The sequence below is a fragment of the Erpetoichthys calabaricus genome, chromosome 2, assembly GCF_900747795.2.
Source record: "Erpetoichthys calabaricus chromosome 2, fErpCal1.3, whole genome shotgun sequence".
NCBI classification, from domain to species: domain Eukaryota; kingdom Metazoa; phylum Chordata; class Cladistia; order Polypteriformes; family Polypteridae; genus Erpetoichthys; species Erpetoichthys calabaricus.
The window spans coordinates 174,855,255-174,878,529 of NC_041395.2; the positions used below are offsets into that span (position 1 = coordinate 174,855,255).

Sequence of the window (23,275 nt, forward strand, 5' to 3'; positions counted from 1 at the left end):
TAGTTATTTACTCCAAACAAGACAAACCCTGATGCCTATCGATTTTGAGCTATCGTGTCAATCCAGTTGTGTATCCTTCATTGATCCCACTTGGTGAAGATGCCTGGAGTCCTCTTAATCGACAGCTATCACAGAGAATGTCCCCCCTTATTTATAGTTCCAGCAATGTTTTTCAGCAATAGATACGCATTATCAACACCCCGTGAGAGCCTTTATTGCTGAATCCCCAAGACATGGTCTTTACATTATGACGTGTGAGTCCCTGTCTTGCACCCCAAAACACAAGGCTGAGTCTCAGTACTTTAGCAAAACCAGCTTCATTCAACTTGAAACATTTATTGTAGTGGGATCTTCTATACATAGACACAGCAATCAGGCAGGGCCGTGACCAGGTTAATGGCCATGTAATACTGTTCCCCACATTTACAATGTTCCTTGCATCACCCATCGATGGCAGGTGCTCATAACGTGACAGCAGTCTTTTAAATTTTGTTTTTGCAATGAGCTGCTATAGTGCTGGGAGCCTGTGGTTGCCCCGGTGACCGATATGCTGTCTTCCACAGACATGGCTATCGCCCTTCGGACACTCTTTGGTGTGTTGTCCAGTTGGGGGGAGCCCCACTCCGGTGACCATTATGCTGTCTTCCACAGACACTGCGATCGCACTTCGAGATGCTCTTCGGTGTGTCGTCCCATTGGGGGAAGCCCCAAAAGAGTTTAGAAACCTTACAACATGTTCATAATTCATAATCTATTTTATCATTATATGGGTGGACTTCAGACCTTTCAATTCCTTTTCATTTGAGGACTGGAGGTCAATGTGTTTCACTAGTAATTAAAGTAATCTAAAAAGACTGTTTTTAGATAGATAGATAGATAGATAGATAGATAGATAGATAGATAGATAGATAGATAGATAGATAGATAGATAGATAGATAGATACTTTATTAATCCCAGTGGGAAATTCACATAATTTTTTGGTTGTTTCCTGTGTAGAGTCTGCACATTCTCCCCATGTCTGCATATCTTTTTTCCTTTGATTTTCAGATCTCCTCCCACATCGCAGAGTTGTGTAGGTTAAATTGACTCTAAATTGGTTTAAACATGTTATCCATATTACTAACCGAGAATGCTAAACCGGATGATGGACGCAGGCACATCCGGCAATGGGCCGTAGCTGCAAAAAGACGTAATGCGCAGGCGCTAAAAACAGTCCGCAAGAGTCGGCTGAGGAGCCGAGAATGGCGGACAAAAGAGGGCGAGAGAGGCGGATGAGGGGCCGCGAGAGGCGGACAAGACCACAGAAAAAAGGAGTGAGCACAGGAAAAATGGAGAAATGAGGAAACGCAGGCAAAGCACGAAACACATTGCACACGAGACTAGACCCAAAAATAAAAAAATAGAGGCTCGCGCACAACAGCAAGGCACCCCCCCCCCCTACAGGCACCGGACGGGACACACACCAAGAGGGGGATTCAACAAGCCCATGGAACACAAAAAAAAGAACACAAAACCACCCCACAGACCCTACAAGCAAGGGACGGGACACACACAAACAGGGGGATTCAACAAGACACAGGAACACAAAAAGAAAGAAGACGCTCGCGCGACAACAATCCTCAAACCCCCCCCCCACACACATCCATAAGAAGTGACACCCAAAGCCACATACAGTAATCCCTCCTCCATCGCGGGGGTTGCGTTCCAGAGCCACCCGCGAAGTAGGAAAATCCGCGAAGTAGAAACCATACGTTTATATGGTTATTTTTAGAATGTCATGCTTGGGTCACAGATTTGCGCAGAAACACAGGAGGTTGTAGAGAGACAGGAACGTTATTCAAACACTGCAAACAAACATTTGTCTCTTTTTCAAAAGTTTAAACTGTGCTCCATGACAAGACAGAGATGACAGTTCTGTCTCACAATTAAAAGAATGCAAACATATCTTCCTTTTCAAAGGAGTGCAAAGCAAGCAGTCAAAAAAAAAATCAATACGGCTTTTAAGTATGCGAAGCACCGCCGGTACAAAGCTGTTGAAGGCGGCAGCTCACACCCCCTCTGTCAGGAGCAGGAAGAGAGAGAGAGAGAGAGAGAGAGAGATAGCGAGAGACAGATAAAAAAAATCAATACGTGCCCTTTGAGCTTTTAAGTATGCGAAGCTCCGTGCAGCCTGTCCTTCAGGAAGCAGCTGCACACAGCCCCCCTGCTCACACCCCCCTACGTCAGCGCAAGAGAGAGAGAGAGAGAGAGAGAGAAAGTTAGCTGGATAGCTTTTCAGCCATCTGCCAATAGCGTCCCTTGTATGAAATCAACTGGGCAAACCAACTGAGGAAGCATGTACCAGAAATTAAAAGACCTATTGTCCACAGAAACCCGCGAAGCAGCGAAAAATCCGCGATATATATTTAAATATGCTTACATATAAAATCCGCGATGGAGTGAAGCCGCGAAAGGCGAAGCGCGATATAGCGAGGGATCACTGTATTCTAAAGTGAACATCAACACCTTCACACTAGACAGCATAGGTGTCAGCATTGGTGGATCTCCTTACAATAAAGCACTATTAACCGTTCAACTGCAGAAAAGGAAACATTAACAGTGACTGCGATCCTCCATATTACTTATCCATATTTCGCATGCTGAGAAAGAAACAAGTCATGAATACACGGTCACGGGTACAAAACGAAAAGGAAAGGATAACAGGAACAAACACACGAACACGAAAGAGACAACAAAATAGACGGCTATGCAGCATAGGTGGATCTCATTACAATAAGGCACTATTAACCATTCAACCGCAGAAAAGGCTCCATATTAACAGTGAGTGCAATTCTCCTTATTACTTATCCATATTTCTAAAAGAAAAAATGACTCGACTCCAAATACGCAAAGCTCAACTAAAGCTTCTAACTAACGATGTACCTAAAAGTAAAAACTTTATGAACTGCATTAGATCCTACAATAGTTCATTTAATATGCACAAATCTACATCCTAGATCCACATGACGCAAACTATCAATCAAAGTGCTGCATCGCAACAGGCACGGATTCAAAATGAAACACCTCCCGTCTCAGACATACGTTAATGGCAGCGAAGGCTACAACGGGCTTCTCACACAGCACAGACAAATCGATTACAGCTCCAAAACAACACGTCCCAAATAATACACATGCAACAACGCGCCTCTCAAACGGCACAAGCTAAACATACACCAGGAAAATTCATTCGGATTAATGAATGTCATTTGCAATCATTGTCATTCAGTTCACTTCCCTGAAGAAACAACTGGCAATACAAGTTATACATTTACACGTTGTTGTCAAAAGGGTCAAATTAGACTGCCTCCTTTACATTCATATACTGAATATCTACAGAAGCTTATAACTGACGATGTACCTGAAAGTGAAATCTTTATCAACTACATTAGATCCTACAAATCGGAATCCACTATGAACATTAACGGTGGCACTGCACGTGACATCCGTCTTGAAAAAATGTTGTTTATTGATGAATGTTCAATGGCATGAACAAACGTTTATGAATAATAATATTCAATTTGGAGGAAAGGTACTTTTATGAGGAGGAGATTTTAGACAGTGATTAGCTATTCTTCCAGATGCCATGCACTCAGCTATTGTTCAGTGCACCTTAAAATACGCAGACAATTGGCATTGCTTTCAAAAGATACAGTTAGTAAAAAAGATACGATGTCCAGAAACAGATCATAACAATTGCTTATTACAACTGAGAGATGGTACACTCACCAATACAGATGGACTTCACCCACATATTATTACAATTCCTCAAGCCTTTATCTGCGACGACTTAGTTACAGAGAGATTTGGAACAGCAATCTCATTAGACCAAATGCCCCTTTTAACACAACGCACTATATTATGTCCAAAAAATATTAATGTGGAAAACATAAATACCCAAGTCATTCCATTACTTCCTGGAAAGACACAACTCTTTCTAAGCTCTAACAAACTTGACTCTGATCACAACAATAACCATCTTAAATGACCTTACAAGTTCTGAGCTGGAATTACCTTTTACACTTAAACGGCGTGTACAAAGAAATTTTCAAATAAACCTTTACACTGTGCCACACACTTTATTGTTTGCTTTCTATTTGCATCATCTACACCGTCACACTATTCTATATCTCATTCATACATCACGCTCTTTGTCATTCCCAACACCAGGGGTTGGCGAGCGAAGCGAGCAGGGGGCAGAGCCCCCTAGTAATGAAAAGAACATCTATAACTATCCATATATCTTGTCCATTTGGGCTTTGAAGAAGAATGTAATGGGCTGGGTTGGGTAGTTCAATACTGAACATAATCAAGTTAATTAATACTCTGTCAAGGTTTATTTAAAGATTACTCACTACATGTGTAATGCATTTTTAACTGAGGTTTCTGATGATAATAATACATCTGCCTGTTTATAAATGAACTTTAATATTGTTTATACTGTTAAATTTTGGGTGTGCCCAGGACTCTTGTTTACTCTTGTTATGAGCATTACTTCAGTGAAATGTGTCATTTGTGATAATGCATTTTCTAATGATAGCCTGATGCCTTTACTCACTCAGGCCACCTTTAAGGAATCAAAAACCTAGGCAAACAGATTGCACATTCCACTTGTTGTTGGGAAACCTTGAGATATGCAGCAAGTAACTTCTTGTCAGGAGCTTTAATTTACACTTCTAGAATGATGGAATGATGTTATGTTGACAGACTCAACCCGAGAGATCTCTGTGCCACAGGGATTTTATTAATTTTATGTTTTTCAAGGGAAAATGATGTGATGTCAGTCACTACCTGGTCATATAAAGGGAATGAGTCATGGAATGTCAGAACCTAATGATGCAATGGCTCAAAAGACAAGCCACATCAGTGGGTAATAAAAACACACAGCTCTGGCACAATCAACCCTTTGAGTATGTCTGCGGAATTTAGTCATGAAAACTAAATTCTGTAATGCATTCTCATAAACATCTCTCATATTCATTTTAATAATTTGGTAAGACTTTGGCAACCTGTGCTTACAGTAATGGACACAAGGCAGAGGGCACTCATCCATCATGGATCACGTGCACTCACACCACAACACTTATTTTGTGGAAAGTCTGAGATTCCCATTAGGCCTGACATGATGTATTTAGGAGGAATTTATGTTTTCCTGAAATATACATTTTAATGTAATAAAAAAGCCAATAAAGTATATCATGCCCTGCCATTAATACTCTATACTCAGAATCTGATCACATCTCCCATGCACACTCTGCCCTTTGCCCCATTTCTCTGTTTGGGTTGCTTGGAAACAACAATTAGATGGCAGTCAATTGACAGGGGTGCTGTGTGCTTATTGAGGCATATCAGGGTTGCCTTCTCTCTTTTATATTGAGTCTGTTATGCCCTGTAAATGTTTGGTCTCGCTTAACCTGGGTTACTTTGTGTTTTTTTATGATACTGTATATGTGATTATGGTGTAACATATTTATGTAAAGCAGATTTCTGATAAAATATTCAAAGCTGGTGGCGGCATACTGGCTCAGGTATTATTAGTGCTACAGATACTTTCCTGGGTTTGGTTCAATGGAAAACCACTGATTGTGTGGAGTTTTCTTTATATCTAGGTGGGTATTTCCACTGGTTGATCTGCTTTTCACTTTCAATTCCAAGATGCATTGCTTTGCCAGAATAGTAATTTCTAAATTTAACCTGCAGTAGTGAATAATGTTGTGTGCACATGAATGCTCTTGACAGAACTGTCCCACACAAAAATTGTTCTTTCCTTGGCACCCCATGATATTGGACTGAAATATGCATTTAGGGGAATGCTCTGGATTAGCTATTTTAGATCTATTTATCCATTTGTAAAATTGGTTTAGGGTTACAAAGGGTCAGAGCCCATCATGGCAGCATTGGGGAAAAGGCAGAAAACAACACTAGGCAGGAGATCATTCCAATGCACACTGTTATCCAGTTAATAATTATTTCACACACCCCCACTGACTCTAGCAAGGCTAAATTAAAGAGAAAGCATTCATGTTATTGGAATGTGTGTGGTATTTTGAAGAACCTGGAGGAACACCCTGTGGAGAACTTGGCCACAGTCACATGGAGACCATGCAAACTCCACAGACAGCAGTATTCCAGGATTCCAAAACAGTTGTTTGGAGCTGTGATACAACAGGCTGATAACTGCACCAGTACACCACTCTGCATACTTTAGTCGGATATATAACCCATACAAGGATAACTCAAAAGATTTCCACAAGTGTGTGAAAATCGATGGAAGGTTTCTAGAATGGCTGCATGGCTCTCAATGATGAAGAATCATCAGATCGCAAGCCCATGATAATATTAAATGTACCCATGACATGGTTCTCACAAACAGGCATGTGGTTGTTAGACTAAGTGTGCTAATTAAGTAAAAGACTATGCTGAAAAATGATACTTAAATTAACTTTCTGTGTTAATTTTTATAAATACACTAACTGTGTTACCCGGCTTTGCCAAGGACATTTTTTAAGTCAATGAGCTTCAGTTACTGTGCCATTGAATAATCGAATGTATCAAAAGTACTGCTCTGTATGTATTGGGGGGTTGGACACACGAACCCCACCCATTCTTCAAATGCTGTGTCTGGGCTGTCAATAAACTTAAAAAGGTAAAATTGGGTCCCAAGGCCACAAAGGTTGAGAAATACTGCTCTAAGATAAACTCTGTAATTCAGCGACAAAGAAATTGTAATTGTAAAGTGATTGAGGAAGAAAAATTCAACAGTTGTTACCTTTTATGACATTCTGCATTTGTCAATGCCATTATTTAAACTTTGTGAATGCTGAAGATCACTGGCTGATGGGAATTGTAGTCCCAACTTTGATATTTGCATAAAGCTGCTCATACAACAAAGGTGGTGGTGTTAATATATATTAGATATCTTTCTTATTGCATCAGTTGCATGAAATTGACTAAACTCACAGCCACAGAGTCGGGAAAGCACTTGCTAAATGCGTCTTCTTCGAGCTTAGACAAACTTTGCTCCTTTCACTCCATTTCTACAGGCAGACTTCATTTGCATAAACCAGCACACCCATTTCTCCATGCAATTACGGTCAGTGCTGTGGTAAATTGGGGGATACGGTGCTTTAGAATGTCTCACTCACTAGAGCATTAATAACAATAAATACCAACAAATAAAAAAATGCATGTTAGCTACTTACTAATTTTTCTACAATTTCAAATTTCAGTCAGATCCATCAAGGCATTTTGGGGTATATAATATTTCTAATGTGAGGGGTTTTTTACCTCTACATATTGATATATCAAAAAGACATTTCTTAGTTGATACCTACTGTCAAATTTCACCTTTCTACCTAAACAGGAAATAGTGTTTTTGTTGATGAGTGAGTAAACTATGCAATTTATGTATATGTACATATACTGTATATATATATTTTTTTTTTTGACTTACAGTTATAAGGGTAAGTAGGCAGAAGGTAGACTTTCATTATCACACAGGGATGTTCGTTTGGGGATAGATAGATAGATAGATAGATAGATAGATAGATAGATAGATAGATAGATAGATAGATAGACAGACGGACGGACGGACGGACGGACGGACGGACGGACGGACGGACGGACGGACGGACAGACAGAAAGAAAAAATTTTATTGAACCCCAAGAAACACTTGACTTATCTCTATCACTGCTATGCTTTTTCTGTTGGGTCCAGGAGTGGTAGTGCTTACCACCGATGAGCCTGGAAGGCAAACCTCAGATGTTTGTGCATAACATAATGCTTAAAATGTCACCAGAAAATAAGAAGTAAGGCTGCTGGCATATAATATTAAAATGATCTATTTACGTGTTAAATATTTCATCAGCACTGGGTACAAGGCAGGATAGAGCTCACCACTGGGGTAAATTTTGAATCTTTTTTTTTTTTTTCAAAACTATTACACTTATTTTTTGATTTCTGGAGTAGAAGGAGCACAGAGGGAGACTTTATTCTGTGGTAAAGGAAGAAGAGCAGATTGAGTGCCCATCTGAAATGTATGCTAATATGCATGGAAGCAAGTTGTTTACCATCCTAATAAGCTCATTAATCACACGCCCATATAAAAATGCAGAATTGATGAGCCACTACCAGTAGCTTTCAAGGTTGGTGCTTCACTTCACTTTACAGCTCAGCTTCACAAAAATAGCAGTTTGTTGTTCACTGTGGGCTGTGCTTGAAGTTGCCATTGGAAGTATTTCCATGGATGCAGTGGAAACAGAGCAGCCGAGTTCCATTCAGATCTTTATAATATCTCTGTGTTGAGATGGAAGACCCCCTTTTAACAGGGTTGCCCAATTCCCTGCTGAAGAAAGTGAAAAATATGAGATTCAGGAAGTTCATGAAGAGATGTGAATGGTACGAAAAAACAGAACTCATAAATATATTTTAAAAACAACATGCTTTAGGAAAATATATACTGTCTTCAACATATCTCATGACATAGTAATTAATGCCATCTATCCACTCATCCATATCCTCCATTTCCTGGGAGTGTTCAGATAGTGCTGGAGGCTGTTTTGGAAACTATGAACACAACACTGACTGAAATGAAACCTTAGTCCTATATTAATTATTAGCAACATGGCTGTGCAGTGGTTAATGCTGCTGCCTCAAGTCTCTAGAGCTCTGGTTTTGAATCCTGGTCCAATCATTGAAAATATGGCATTTACAGTATATGGTCTCCTTGTGTACTTGTGAGTTATTGCACTGGGTACTAGGGCTTTACTCTGTCATCTCAGGCACATACTGCACATACTGGTGAGGTTATTCAGCAGCCCTGTAATAGAGTGTCCCTCTTCCCAGCTTTCATTGTTACCTTCTGCCTGATTCCCTGGCCTCAGAGACTCAGAACTGAATGAAGCAGTTTTAACTATATGTGAATGATTTTTCTTTTTACATATTTTGAACATCTCCCTATTTAAAATAAAAAAAATCCTGGGACGAGACGAGACTTTTTAGCCTGGGACAAGATGTGACTTTTTCAGTGAGATACTTTCACATCCCACAAGATTAGACTTTGTGCCAAGAGATTTAACCACGCCCGGTGGTGGAAATAAAAGACAAACAGTAGAAGACAAAGTAGAACATTGTACAGAATTCAAAAACGTTGGTGCGATAGACATGCAGAGCAGGTTAGAGATAATGAAAGTACTAAAATTCGAAAGTCTCAAAAAAAATGATAGTAAAGATCGCATTAGTGTAAACAAAAGGAAATTATTACTTGGTGAACGGAACAGTGAAAAGAGATTGAATATATTGTTTGGATTTAAACTTTATGTCGGAGACTTGTAGATCGTCTAATTCATGTTGCCATCTGGGAAAAGTAGTGTTTCTTCCCAATGAAGAGGCATATCCACGAGAATTAAAAGATTTGTTGTTTGGTGAAAGTGAAATCCACATACACGAGAGTGGCAGAGACGTGAAGTGGCTGGTGCGTAGTGCAGGCCTCAGTTGGCGAGTGAAGCAAGCAGAGGGCAAAACCCACTAGTTTTTCACAATCATTACTTACCGGTGCAGATATTTCCTTCAGCTTAGATGAATTCTGCATCCTTTGTACTCCCTGGATTGTGATTCAGCTGGCTCCTGCTTATAAGTTAAGCTTTGTGCTTGCCTGACGTTAGCCTCACAACAAAATATAGAATCATCTCATCATCATCATCTCCGCCTGTGGTTCCATCTGGGACATAAGCTACCAATCAGCTCTCTTCAGCCTTTTCAGTCCTAAACCAGTTTATCTGGCTGTCCCCATGTTTGGCCAGTCCTCCTCATATCTGCCTCCAGGTCATGGTGCCAGGTGTTTTTTCGCTGACTTCTCTTCCTCTTCCATTGTGGGTTCCAGGTGAGGGCTTGTCTTGTGATACTGGTTTTGAAGGATGTTGTTTCAAATGGGCTGCTGTTTATTTCATTGCCACAGGTCTTTGTTGCTGATCTTGTCTGGCAGGTGCATCCTTAGTATCCTTCTGAGGCAGGTGTTGATGAAAACTATTGTGGTGGTGACTGTGGGTTTCGGCTCCATAAAGTAAGGCAGTCTTCATAATGGTGTTGAAGACCTTAGTGTTGGTATTGATTTCAGAGGATCTCCAAATGAACGAAAGCCACACTCATCTTGCTGATTTTGGGTTCTAACATCTGCATCTGTCCCATCCTGTCTGTTGATGATGCTGCCAAGGTAGATAAAGTTGTCCACCTCTTCTAGAGCCTCTCCTTCCAGCATGATGGGCAGTGCACTGGCTGTCTTGACCTTTAGCACCTTACTCTTACCTCTGTTGATGTGGAGGCCAAGATTTGCTGAGGTGTCTGCTACGGTGCTGGTCTTTTCCTGCATAAGTGTGTTGGGAGTGTTAAAGAAGGACCAGGTCATCCACAAAGTTGATGTCATCCAGCTGTGTCCAGAGTGTCCACTGGATGCCATTTTGCTTCTGAGCTGTGGATGACTTTGTGACCCAATCTATTGTCTGCAGGAACAGGAAAGGCAATAGAAGACAACCTTGCCTCACTCCTGTTCGTACTTGAAAGGCATCTTTGAAAGGCTGTCTCTTTTTTCAACAACTATTGCAGCACTTGGAACTTGTTGGAGTGAGTGATGCTGAATTCTTCATGCTCGTTGTTGTCCTTCAGCAGGGTGGTATTATATTGCTGGCATTGGCTGGGACCTCCAGACCAGTTCTTCTTTAACTTGAGCTTAAACTGTTCTACAATGAGATGATGCTCTGAAGCAACATCTGCTCCATGCTTGTCGCATATATCCAGAAGAGATCTCCGGGACTTCCTCCCAATGCACACATGGTCAATCTGGTTCTCCATCAACAAATCTGTTGATGCCTAATTCGCCCTGTGTACCCTTCTGTGATGAGAGAAGCTCCCTCCAATGATCAGGTTGCTTGTGGCACATAGGTTGGCGAAACTCTCCCCATTGTTGTTCATCTCACCTAAACCTTACTGCCCTTTGATCTCATCATAACCCCTGTAGTTGCTGCCAATCTTGGCATTAAAGTCACCCATAACAATGATAATGCTTTGCTTGGGTTGGTCTTCTATGACAGTCAGCAGTCTGTTGTAGAAATCATCCTTCTCTTCCTCAACACTGTCATCCATTTGGGTGTAGCACTGGATCACATCCTAATTAATCCTCCTCTTCTTTGTGCAGAAAGAGGCTATCGTGATCCGTGGGCTGTGTGTCTAGCACCTAAGGAGTGTTCCCCATGCTGTCTTGAACAGCATCAGGGCCACACCCTGAGTGTGTGGCGTGTCATTCTGCTGGTGTTCTGAGAACAGTAGCGACTCTCCAAAGGTCAGCTGTCTCTGGCCGGAACCAGTCTGTCTTGACTTGCTGATTCCCAGAATGGTGAGGTTAAATTTTCTCATCTCTGCAGCCACTTGTGCTGTTTTGCTGGTTTCGCACATTGTTTGTACATTCCATGTTTAGATGGTGGTGGTGGTCCTGGTGGAGATAATGGTTGTCTGGTTGTCAGTTTCATGTTTCCAAAGTATCACAAGCGTGCCCCTTTTTTTTGACAGTCAGTATATTACATGCTGACCGACAGAGCTGGTGCCCATGTACAGGGTTTACAGGTACAGCAAGGTCAGCAACAGTCTTGGGTCTTTTTTTTTCCTATTCTGTCATGGCAAGTCTGTCTTATTTATGAGGTCCAAAACACCCACGTTCCTCATTCCACATTGCTGCATTATATACACTGTACATCTGTGAGAGCACTCATTGCTTGTTAGCTCTCATCCACACAAATCAAGCCCCTACACTTTAAGACCCTGTTTGATTTTGTCAGGGCAAATTGCAGACTGGTTGGACTGAGTCGGTGTAATGTCAGACTACAGGACTAGCCATCATAGGCGTGTGCCACTGACTGCCTCAATTCCCTAAGATTATGTAAATAAAATCCACAACTGAAAATCATTGGAAAAGTCATGAGATGTGACTTGTCCTTTAGGTGTTAAGTCTGAACAAGATCAAATGTCTTCTTAAATTATAACTTTTTTTGTCTTTCTTGCACTTACAGTTTATTACTTTCAAGGTACATATATGAGTTTCTAAGGAGACTTGAAGTTTTGTAGATTAAAACAGTCACAGATTCACCACAGTATCGTTCAGTTGTCTGAACTTTATGTGATGTTTATTCTGTTAGTTTTGATAGAGTACAAATTTTGCTTCTTAAAGGAAATCGATGTATGAGTCTAACTGGAATAATAAGGCTTTCCAAATTTTCTGCATATTTTTTTATTTATGTCATCTGTTTACATAGCACTTTTCATAATGAACACCATTTGATGGCTGTGTGTGTGCATCAATCAATGTTTACTTCAAAATGTTGCATTCTACTGCTGAAACAATAGCTGATACATTGGAAAATCATGCTTTCAAAATAACCCACTCTTCCAACCATTTTCTAACCTGTTTATCAACTGGTGCCCACCCAGACAGTCCAGAATTTAAAGCAGGGATCATTCTTGTACAATAACACACACTCTTGAAGACACACAAACACTCTCGCCAAATTGGAGTGGCCCATTAACCTAAAGCACATGTCTATGGAAGACAACTGCCATAAACATGAGGCAAACACTCAAACTGTGCGTAGACATAAAGCAGGATTCAAAACCAGGACTCTAGAGGCGTGAAGCACCCACACTCACTACTAATAACAATGTCTTTCACTGATGATCATTATAATGAAAAACATGATAACGTTTTCTAGTGTAACAATTATTATAAAAAACTGAATTAGAATAGTCACCATATTGTTTTAAAGCAGTGGTAGACTCCCATCTCTAGGAAAATGTTAAGGTGGGAATCATTGACAGGCAACCACCCAGCAGTGGAAAAAAGAAAAAAAAAAACCTTGTAACATAGATTTCTTTTTTTTTTTTTTTTTTATTCCAGGTAATTCAAGGCAAAGAGATTCAAAAGGTTAGTGAGAAATTAGGAGGAAGTGGTTCAGGTCAGAAGTCTTTAGAAGCCAGCGGGGACTGCGATGATGAAGATGGCTGCTTTGGATCTGGAGAAGCAGAAATTGTATCTAACAGAAACAGTAAGCTTTTTTCAATTGCAAATTTATTTTTATATATTATCATGCATTAAACACATTGTTTTACTACCTAGATAGTTATAAAGGCAGGTTGTTCAAACCTTGAATCTTAGAGACTAAAAGGCAACTTTATGATATACATTGGTAACATACGTGCTAGATTTTTGTGAGTTTCCCAACATACTTCTTAATTAGCTACTTTGCAAGTGAAGGATAAAGTACTACTTTGTTAACTCCACCCCGAAGTCACCTAATAAAGCATCATAAGTCAATTGAGAGACAATCAATAGACAATACTTTCATTATGTGGTGACATTTTTGGTCCTATACTATATGAAGTAAATGTGTGTAAAGTACTATGAGGTAAATAGGACATTGTAATTTAATAACCAATTAAGCCAAAGCATATAGCTGAGTGCCAAATTTCCGATTGTTTCTAAAATGTATGCAAAAGAATCAACATACCCAAACTCTAATAGTAAACCATCCCTTCTAAACAAAGTCTTGTTCATCTTTTAGATGATAATACTGTGTGTTGCTTACTAAAGTACTTGATAGCAAAAAGCAAAGAATGTGTGGCGAAACAGTGAAGAGAATAAATAGATGCACATAACAGTCTCCCTTTAGTCTGTTTAATGACACACAGACACCACCGGGCAGAAATTTGTGAATTGCTTATGTAAATATTTAATTTACATTATTTTTTATTTCTTCCTTAATTCTTAAATGAAGATGAGTAAATAAATTTATTATGTATTAAAAAATTCTCACATTCCTTCGGGCTGTGAATAGTGTTCTTATATCTCAAATGTGTAGGGAATAACTCAAGTACAATGAAATGCAAACAAAGTCTTCTAATTAGAGATCAATGAACAACACAAAATATGATTATTTAAAACTGGTAATTGTGAATGCCTGCCTAGCCTGACGCGCCAGCCTGATATATATTTTCTGCTCTAAGAAAGAAGGAATTTTGACATTTTCATAGCACATCCCTTTTATCTTGTCCTCACTGGGCATGGGTTTTCCTGCTCTCACAGATATGAGAAAAACAAGCAGGGGTTCATTACTAAAAAGTCCAAAACATTTTGCCACCATAACAGAAATTGAAAATCTAGAAAAAAAATGTTGCTCAAAAACCAAAGTAACAAAACTTTGACATCAAAAAAGACAAAAGAACCGCAAGGAATTATTTATATTTTTATCCAAATATTTAGATCATGTTTTATAGGTGGCACTGTCATGATGCAACATCCATCCATCCATTTTCCAACCCGCTGAATCCGAACACAGGGTCACAGGGGTCTGCTGGAGCCAATCCCAGCCAACACAGGGCACAAGGCAGGAACCAATCCCGGGCAGCGTGACAACCCACCGCAGGACACACACAAACACACCCACACACTGGCCAATGTAGAATCGCCAATCCACCTAACCTGCATGTCTTTGGACTGTGGGAGGAAACCGGAGCGCCCGGAGGAAACCCACGCAGACACGGGGAGAACATGCAAACTCCACGCAGGGAGGACCCGGGAAGCGAACCCAGGTCTCCCAACTGCGAGGCAGCAGCGCTACCCACTGCGCCACCGTACCGAATGATGCAACATGTTACATGATTTGAATCATGTGGCTGACAATAACCATCGGAGCTATACACAGAATGGTGATGCCAAGGCATTAAAAAATATGCATTTTTCCAAAACAGAATCGTGATAAGTTAAAATAATAAATAATATAATTGTTTTGATTTAAAACAGTATTTAAATACTCCAAAAGCCCCAGAGAATCACAACAACTGCACTGCAGCAAACTTGAAGTTTTAACTTATCAGGTCTTTGTAGGTTGTGCACTGACATGACAAGAGGTACATACAAGCAATAGACTGGAATAACCAAGTTACAATTTTAGAAATTCATCTTGTACAGTAGAGTAGATGAATATCTAGATATGCCTCTATCGGTTTTCAATAAATATAAATCTGGAGATGTCATGACCAGGGAATTACTATGGTGCTTTAGTTAGCTCTGCTGCCTTATAGCTTTAAGAGACTTGGCTTCAAATCCCCATTCAGCCACTGTCTGTGTGAAGACTGCATGTTCTCCCAGTATTTGCCTGAATTTTTCTCAAGAATCCAACTCAGTTGCAGATAGGAAGATGAAGGCTCAGCTGGTCAGGCTTCAAAGGGAGACTGGCAGAGTCAGAATCTGTTTTCTGGGGTACTTTCCAGATGTCAGGATTGTGAGCCGACCTATCAAACAGGCAGGATTTCAAAACCCATTTAGTTAGCTTCAGAGAGTCAGCAGCAAGGCACTGTTTCTGTTTACATTTATTTTTATTATATTTGCCTTATTTATTGCAGTTTTGTGGGTTTTTTTTGATAAAAGCACCCTTTTGGTCAGCTTTTGCCTCCTTTGGCTTTAGTTTGTGCTCAAAGTGCTACTTCCTGTGTGGTTGATTTAATCGTTAATTTCGTGGCATCATCACATGCCATTTTGTTTTCGGTTTTTCATTAGCAACTACTATTTTGTATATTGTTTATCATTGATATCACAATACCATTTAGAGTGACAATGCCCATTGCTAATTACATTTGCTAAAGGCGTATGAGAGGTGATATTGTCACATACTTTGTTGTCCTGGATTTAGCTTAGTTGGTCTCCTTTGGACATTTTCTAGCACTGCCACGTCTTTTTTGTAGCCTGAATACCAAAACTGTACACTGCACAAGTGAAGCCTCACAATTTGTTATAAAGCTTAAGTATATCCCTCTGTTTACATGTACGGTACAAAGTGTGCTAAATAACCTAACACCACTGATTAATCACTTCTGTGTACTGTCTGGATTTAGATAGTGAAGAGTCCACTCTGAGTCCTAGAACCTTCTTAGAAAGTCCACTTTCAAGTTCCAGACCTCCTATTGTGTGTTCAAATCTAATCTTTTTAGCTTTCTATATGTAATAACTTTTATTAACAGTACTCACATCAAATTTCATCTGCCATAAATCTGCCCAAGCCTGTATTCTGTCCAGGTCAGTGTGAAGTGATTCATCTGATTATACATGATTTGTGGTTCCATATATTTGGGCATCATCTGTAAAGTTAACTCCCTTGTTATTAATGCTCCTATCATGATCATTTGTATACATTAAAAACAGCAGTGGCCCCAGCCCTGGTAGTCGAAGGGCACTCCTTCTCCTGTGCAATTCTGAAAAAGACCCTTGTACTATAACCCTTTGCTTCCAGTGTTTAAGCCAAGTTTGTTAAAGATTTGTAAGGAATGTCATAATTTTTATTCTACTGCTTGAATGCTGAGTGACATGGATCTGAAATAGTGGTGTCATGTGAAACACTGCTATCAGTCGCATAACTGACAACTAATGTTGTTGTCAGCAACAGAAAGGCACAAACTGGTGGTGTCCTTAAAACAAATGAGAACCAAAATGAAAAATAGGGTGGTAAATTAAATAAACAATGGAAAATAACAAGAGCAGAGAAAACGATTATGTAAAACAATATTAGCATATGTTCAAAACAACCTTCACCGCACTTGATAAGGATTGCTTATTAGATCTATCCCATATACATTAGTATTACATACAGTTTTACAAAAATAACATTGTAATCATTATAAGAACCAAAGTGTTGTCAAAGCTTGGCCTTTGGTCAGAGATACAGTAATACAAAACGCACAGTCACAACATCCCTGAAACCATGCTAACCAAAGAAGTCATCTTCATTTTGAACCTTCTTGACTTAAAAATTAGGTTGTGTGCCAAATGGGGCCATTATTTTGAAAAAGAAATATATGAGAGACACAACAAGCAGAATTACACCACAGGGAAGTGCTTTTGGCCGATAGAGCTAGCAACAGGCTTAGAGAGAGGGAAACGAAAGGCCAAGCCCAATAAAACTACAACATGAAGTAATAAGGGGAAGCTTCAGTGATGCTTGTGAGAAATGGACTCTGCCGTTGGGTAACAAGACACTGTTGAATGATGCTGAGAGGAGAGAAGTAAAATGTAATATTCATATGAATATCTACAGTTTGTTATGGGGTTTCTAGTATATTATTACTTTTATTGGACATTTGTGTTGGGAGCATCTGCTTACTTTTGTTTAATCTGGTCATTTGTAGTACTGTTTTGCTTCTTCTTGATATCATCAATCTTATATTTTTTTAATCGTTATACAGTACTAGTCTCTTTGTAACATAATTATAATCACAAGAGTATATAGTGTAAAAACACTTTTCTATTAAATGAGCACTGCCTGACCTTGTTGTACTTAAATAAGCCTAGTAAGTCAATAATTTGTCAAAATTAAGGGAAATACTAAACATGTCCTATGAAATAAATGTGCTTTTGCTCAACAAGTTCCATAAATCAGAGCTCCCAAAGAAGGTAAGGAGTACATTAGTTGATTAAGATAGCAGTAGAACTGGTTTGATTAATTCGTATCAGTTTTTCTAATAGGTTCGATGAAATGTCATGTTGTTAGGGGTCATTAGAGTCATGCTAATGTTCTTTGAATCTTGAAGATTTATGTAATAACCCTTTAAAGGCAGTGACCACAGTAAATTATCAAACTGAAATGGAAGAGATAATTCTAGATTGAAAAAGATCCCTTTAACATCCAGCATGGCTGTCCTGTCATTTAACAGCTAATAATGTTTTGACGAGAAGAAGCTGCATGCATCTGGATTCATCTCTCCACAGAACAGCTGCTTGTAGCCTGTCAGCTCATGCTGTGCCCCTGGTAGCTGGAAAAAAAATGTTTCATTTCTGTCTATTATCACTGAAATGTTTGGAATCGTCAAATTACACATGGAGGGAGTTATACATACTGTATTTTTACGACTTCAACAAAAATAAATTTGTCTGCACAATAACACAATTTCACAACTGCTATTTAGAAGGCTAACTCTATTTAGAGTAATTATTCGGTTCAATTTGATTTAGTGTAATGTATATATTATTGTCATGTTAGTAGAGCAAGGTATACATTTTAAAATGTACAACTACAATCAGGCTAATTATTTGGTTCCATCTGATTTGGAATAATGTATATATTATTGTTATGTTAGTGGAGTAAGATATAACATATTAGCTTGGGTTTTAAATTTTATTTCTGGACAAATTTAGTCATTACAATAAAAGAGATGAAAGTGGCTAGCAAACAAAAAAAAATGCTTTCAAATCTGAAGATGCAATTGGGATCCATGGAGTGCGTTCAAGTGGGCCTGCAATGGATCGGTGCCCACTTCCACAGCCTTATGCTTAATGTTGGTCCCCCATGACCCATGTATTAAGCAGATTTAAGAGTGTGACGTCCTGTAGCTGAGTTCTTATTGATTTCAGACTCTTTAATCATATGTTGCTCTTTTGTACTACTTCACATTTTCCACATGTGACAGCAGTACTTATGGTAAGCATGTTGGTTTGACTGAACATTATGTTTTGCTTTATTTACATGTGAGCATGTTAATGGAAAATGCACTGTATAAAAATAAATGGAATGCAATTGAATACTTAAAATACATGCAAGTTAGAAATTTCGTGTACACAGTACATATTTTAAATGTCTTTAGATCACTGAGTATTGTGCACTATGTATTAAGTACCAGTAACAGCGCACTGCACAATAACGTGCAGTGAATACACTTGACTCGAGCATTTCTAGTTTTCATACTCTTTCTCCGCATGTTTAGCATCAGTTTGCTGAGAGGTTGATGCATTTGTTGCTTCCTGAGCAGTTCTTCTTTTCTCCACCCTAATAGCCCACTTCTTCTCTTCTTTCGTCGGCATCTTTTCGCATTAAAACTGATTAAGTCAGTGTTTGTGTTGCAATTACTTAGTACGTTTTCTTTAATTTTTCACTAAAGCTGGCACTTAAGCCTTCAATCTGCCTTAAGAATGATTTAAGATATGAAGAGGTAGTGGAAGTGATGGTGAAGGTGGTAGAGACGAGAACGGCACCCGTGCGCATGTGCCACACGGAGGACCACTGCCAAGAGTTGATTCTACAATAAAATAAAATAAAAATAAAAAGAGGGATAACCTTGGAGGACAATTATCACCCCAAAAGCGGATAGTAGACATCACGTAGTATAAGTGTACCAAATTTCAGGTCAATAGGTCAAATAGTTTTGCAAGCTACAGGTGATTTAAAATCCTGGACAGACAAATGAAAAGCCACTGTATCGTATTATATATAAAAATTTGGCAGCGAGTATTTACATCCTCACACACTATGTGTGTGTGTGTGTGTGTGTGTGTGAGAATGCAAAAAGAATTGAAGTAACCATTTTCATATTAATTATTACCGCTTTTATTGTTAATAGCCTAAAGTGCCAAGACGTTTGATAAAAATTGCTGCATGACTGTGTGGTATTTTACACTGTAGACTTTATTTCCTTTTGGAAGTACAGTTACTGTTTCTTCTCTTTGTACAAGGTGATGCAGTTGATAACAGTCTGAGACTGAGACACTTTTGACTTCAGTGCTATGTCATATCAGTGATATACGTTTCTACTATTTTTAATATTTTACATTCAGATTCAGCTGCTAGCCTCCAGTCTTATCAGTGTATCAGCAAATGCATTTATTGGAAAGAGAGAGATATATCATCACAAAAACAGAGCTAGAGCTAGCAACAAACTATCAAACAACTTCGCGAATGTTGTTCTCTGATAGTCTTTGACGACATCCCATCTGATTAAAGACCTTTATTTATTAGTTCAGCTATTGCTGAAATAAGACTAACTACTTCCTTTCATTTTCTCAATCTAAAAACAAATAACCATCCATCATGACATTTTGAATCTGCAGTTTCCACTGCTGGATTACTGAGAGTGGGAGCATAATACTTAAAATGAGAAATCATTGTGGCATGGGGTCTAGTCTAAAATTATTTAAACATTTTAAGTTTAAATACTGCATATAGTAATCAAAGCTTAGTACTTTGAAGCCTTTCTGTAATAATTGGGCTTAGTTATGGTGCCATGAGATTAGCTATGTGGCAACCCACCATTGCAAAGCCCAAATAAACAAGACATTGACTGCATGAGCTTGTTGCTTCTGAACACACAGACATGTTATTTGTTGCATAACCCAGCAATAGATGTTGACTTATATTTTAAGCTATTAATTTACTAGACAAGAAACATTGTAACGTCACTACATTTCAACTCTTTATAACAACACAAAACTTGTATATTAAATAAATTTATATGTATCAAATTGGAAAACACTGTGATGAAATGGTTAATGCTACCTAACAAACTCAGTGTCCTGGGGGTTCATGTATAAACAGTGTGTACACACAAAAATGTTGTGTTTCCATGCTCGCTTTGAGATGTATAAAAACTAAACCTGGTGTAGAGCCACACACATTCTCACATCAGCCTTACCCTGTGTGTACACAAGTTTCCACTTGGTTTTGCAAACTGGCAGCACCCAGCGTCAAAGCAGTGCTACTGCTCCTTGTGTGGTTTCCCAATCTTTTTTAGATTCTCATCCTTAACATGACTTTTTGAAATACACTGAAATTAACCGCATATTGTTTATAAATTTAAGGCATCTTCTTGTAATCAACCTGTAACAATATAATGGTCAAACTTTTCCAAATACCATAGCTGCTTTAGCGTCATCAGTGCACCACTCAGAATATTTTAACCCACTGTATCTGTGTGTGGAATCACAGCTGTACAGCAGCTGATCAGAAAGCCCTACAGCAGTCTGTGTCGAGAGCGCAGGATTATTGGGATACAGCATCTACTATGGAGATTTATAGCACACACTGCCTCAGCCATGCGCACTCTATTTGAACTTCTCCCATTCGGTAAACACTTCAGGTCCTTTCCTGCATGAACCTCAATGTTCAGAAACAGTTTTATCCTAAGAGCTATAAACACACTCAATCGGTCCATCAAGTGCTCCTGGTAGAACTGTTTGTACTTAGAATTACAATTACCTCATTGCAAACTTGCACTACAGTTGAAATATTGCACAACCTGAGCCACTTTATGAACCATTTGCACTATTTGTACATGTATATTGTACTTATACTTTCATATTGTATATTTTTCATTGTTTTTATTGTATTATTATTATTTTATATAAATGGAGGATTTGCATATTGAATCTCATTGTACCATACAATAACAATAAAGGAATTCAATTCAATTCAATAGAAGAGAGCGTGTATTTACAGATGATGGCGACTGGCTTCTAAGTCGATTTAGATTTCCAAGAGCAATCTTCTTGGAGCTCTTGATACCATTTTTAAGATGAAATGCATTAAACTATGTATATTACATTTGTGGCGAGTGGCTGGGGGAGGTACCCAGCCAGGACGCCCAGGAGGACTGGAGGAGGGCTTACGCCTCCACCAGACCACGAGGGGGTGACCGCCCTGGTGGCGTTGGGGACCATGGGAATAGAGCTTAGAAGCTCAACCCTATAGGGGCCTGTGGCCACCGCCAAGTGGCGCCCCAATGCCTGGGGAGTGCTGGCGGAAGCTAATCGGGAGGCACCTGGAGCACGTCCCAGTGTGTATAAAAGGGGCCGCCTCCCTCCATTCGATGGCTGGAGTTGGGAGGACGAAAGACAAAGTCTTGGAGGAGAGGAGTGGAGGCGGACCTGAGAAAGGCATCGTGAGAAAGGTCTGGACTTTGGGGGAGTTTTGGGGTTGTGTGTGTTCACTTTATTGTAAATAGAATGTATAATAAACGTATATTGGGTGAACTAGCGGTGTCCGCCTGTCTGTGTCTGGGCCATGCGCCACACATTATACAGATACATTTTTAACTTCATTTAAATAATGTATACTGCTAATAATTAAACGTGTGGGCACTGTGATGCAGCGGTAGAGATGAGCTGGCGCTCCATTTAGAGATTAGTCCTGTCTCGCACTGTATGCTTGCTGGGACTGGATGGATAGATGGGTATAATAATTAAAAATGTACTATGAAGATAGTTCAATGTTCCTTAAAAGTTTTGAAGAATCGGCGTTCTAAGCTTACAGATGGTTTGACATTTATTACTGAGCTTATTGTGTGGCAATTGGTTATGTGAAGAAAGAAAAGGAACGACAGGAATTGAGGGGTTAGTGAGTTTGAAAGAGACAGTACTGCTGCATTAAAATATTTCATTGAGGTTTGCGCACATTCAAGCAAGCATCTTGAGGGAGGCAAGAACAATCTACCAATGTACCACCATGCCCTCATGTTTAATACATGCTTTAATTCATTTCATCATGAAAATGATATCAAGTATATATATTAGTATTTAAATTGTGTAGAGAGCTGTAATATCATGAATTTAATGGATTCTATGTCCTGTTGGCATAAGAGAAAGCCCGTTTAAGAAGTACATGGTGATTCATACACATAGACCACATAGAGGAACACATACAATATTTAACTTGTTACATTAGTTACGATGGGATCCAAGAAAATCTAGAAAATTGAACATTGATTTTAAAATTAAGTTTAAAACAATCTACTTTAATGACATAATAAACTACGATATTAAAGTGGACAATTCAACCTTTTTATCCAATGTGTCCCTATTTTTTTTCTTTTCTCTGTATTCTAATATGCTTCCGTATGACACTCATATGGTGTGCTATGACTCACCTTTTCACATTGACTTTGATTTCTGATCACTTCTTTTTTATTTCAGGCATTGTGAGACTTTCTGAACTTAAACTTCCGAGTTTCTGCATTACTCTGTATCACCTGATCAATTTCCTTTTGTTGTTTATACCACTGGTTAAGCCAACAAATAGTGCGTTTTTCCTTGCCTCCACCTTGTTATTTGTTGCAATTCTTTTTTTCACGTGCTTTTGTCCTTTAATCAAACACTGAACAGGGAAGGTGATATTTATACTGATTTGCATATTAAAATATACAAAATTCTGGGAGGAGTTGGGATGGGACGACAGGTGCGTGCACATGCGTTACTTTTAACACTTACCGAGATTTATGGAGCTGAAGTGCATGGAAGTTGGCTTTGTGCATCTAATTTTTTTTGTGTGTATGCTTACATTTCCACTTTTGTCTGTACACCATGTTTTAGTGTGAGTTTTATGCACGACATTATGCATGAGGTCCCTGGTCTTCAGTCTAATGTTTGCTCATTATGTGCATGAAGT

General features: G+C 39.1%; 1 protein-coding gene across 3 annotated transcripts in view; it reads left to right on the forward strand.

Moving 5' to 3' along the window:
* LOC114645187 (glypican-5-like) overlaps positions 1-23,275 on the forward strand; it is a 331,905-nt gene that overhangs the window by 223,404 nt on the left and 85,226 nt on the right. For all 3 annotated transcript variants that reach the window (XM_051923637.1, XM_051923639.1, XM_051923638.1), the window contains one exon: positions 12,976-13,123. In XM_051923637.1, coding sequence (XP_051779597.1) covers positions 12,976-13,123 — 148 coding nt within the window. The remainder of the gene's footprint in view (positions 1-12,975; positions 13,124-23,275) is intronic.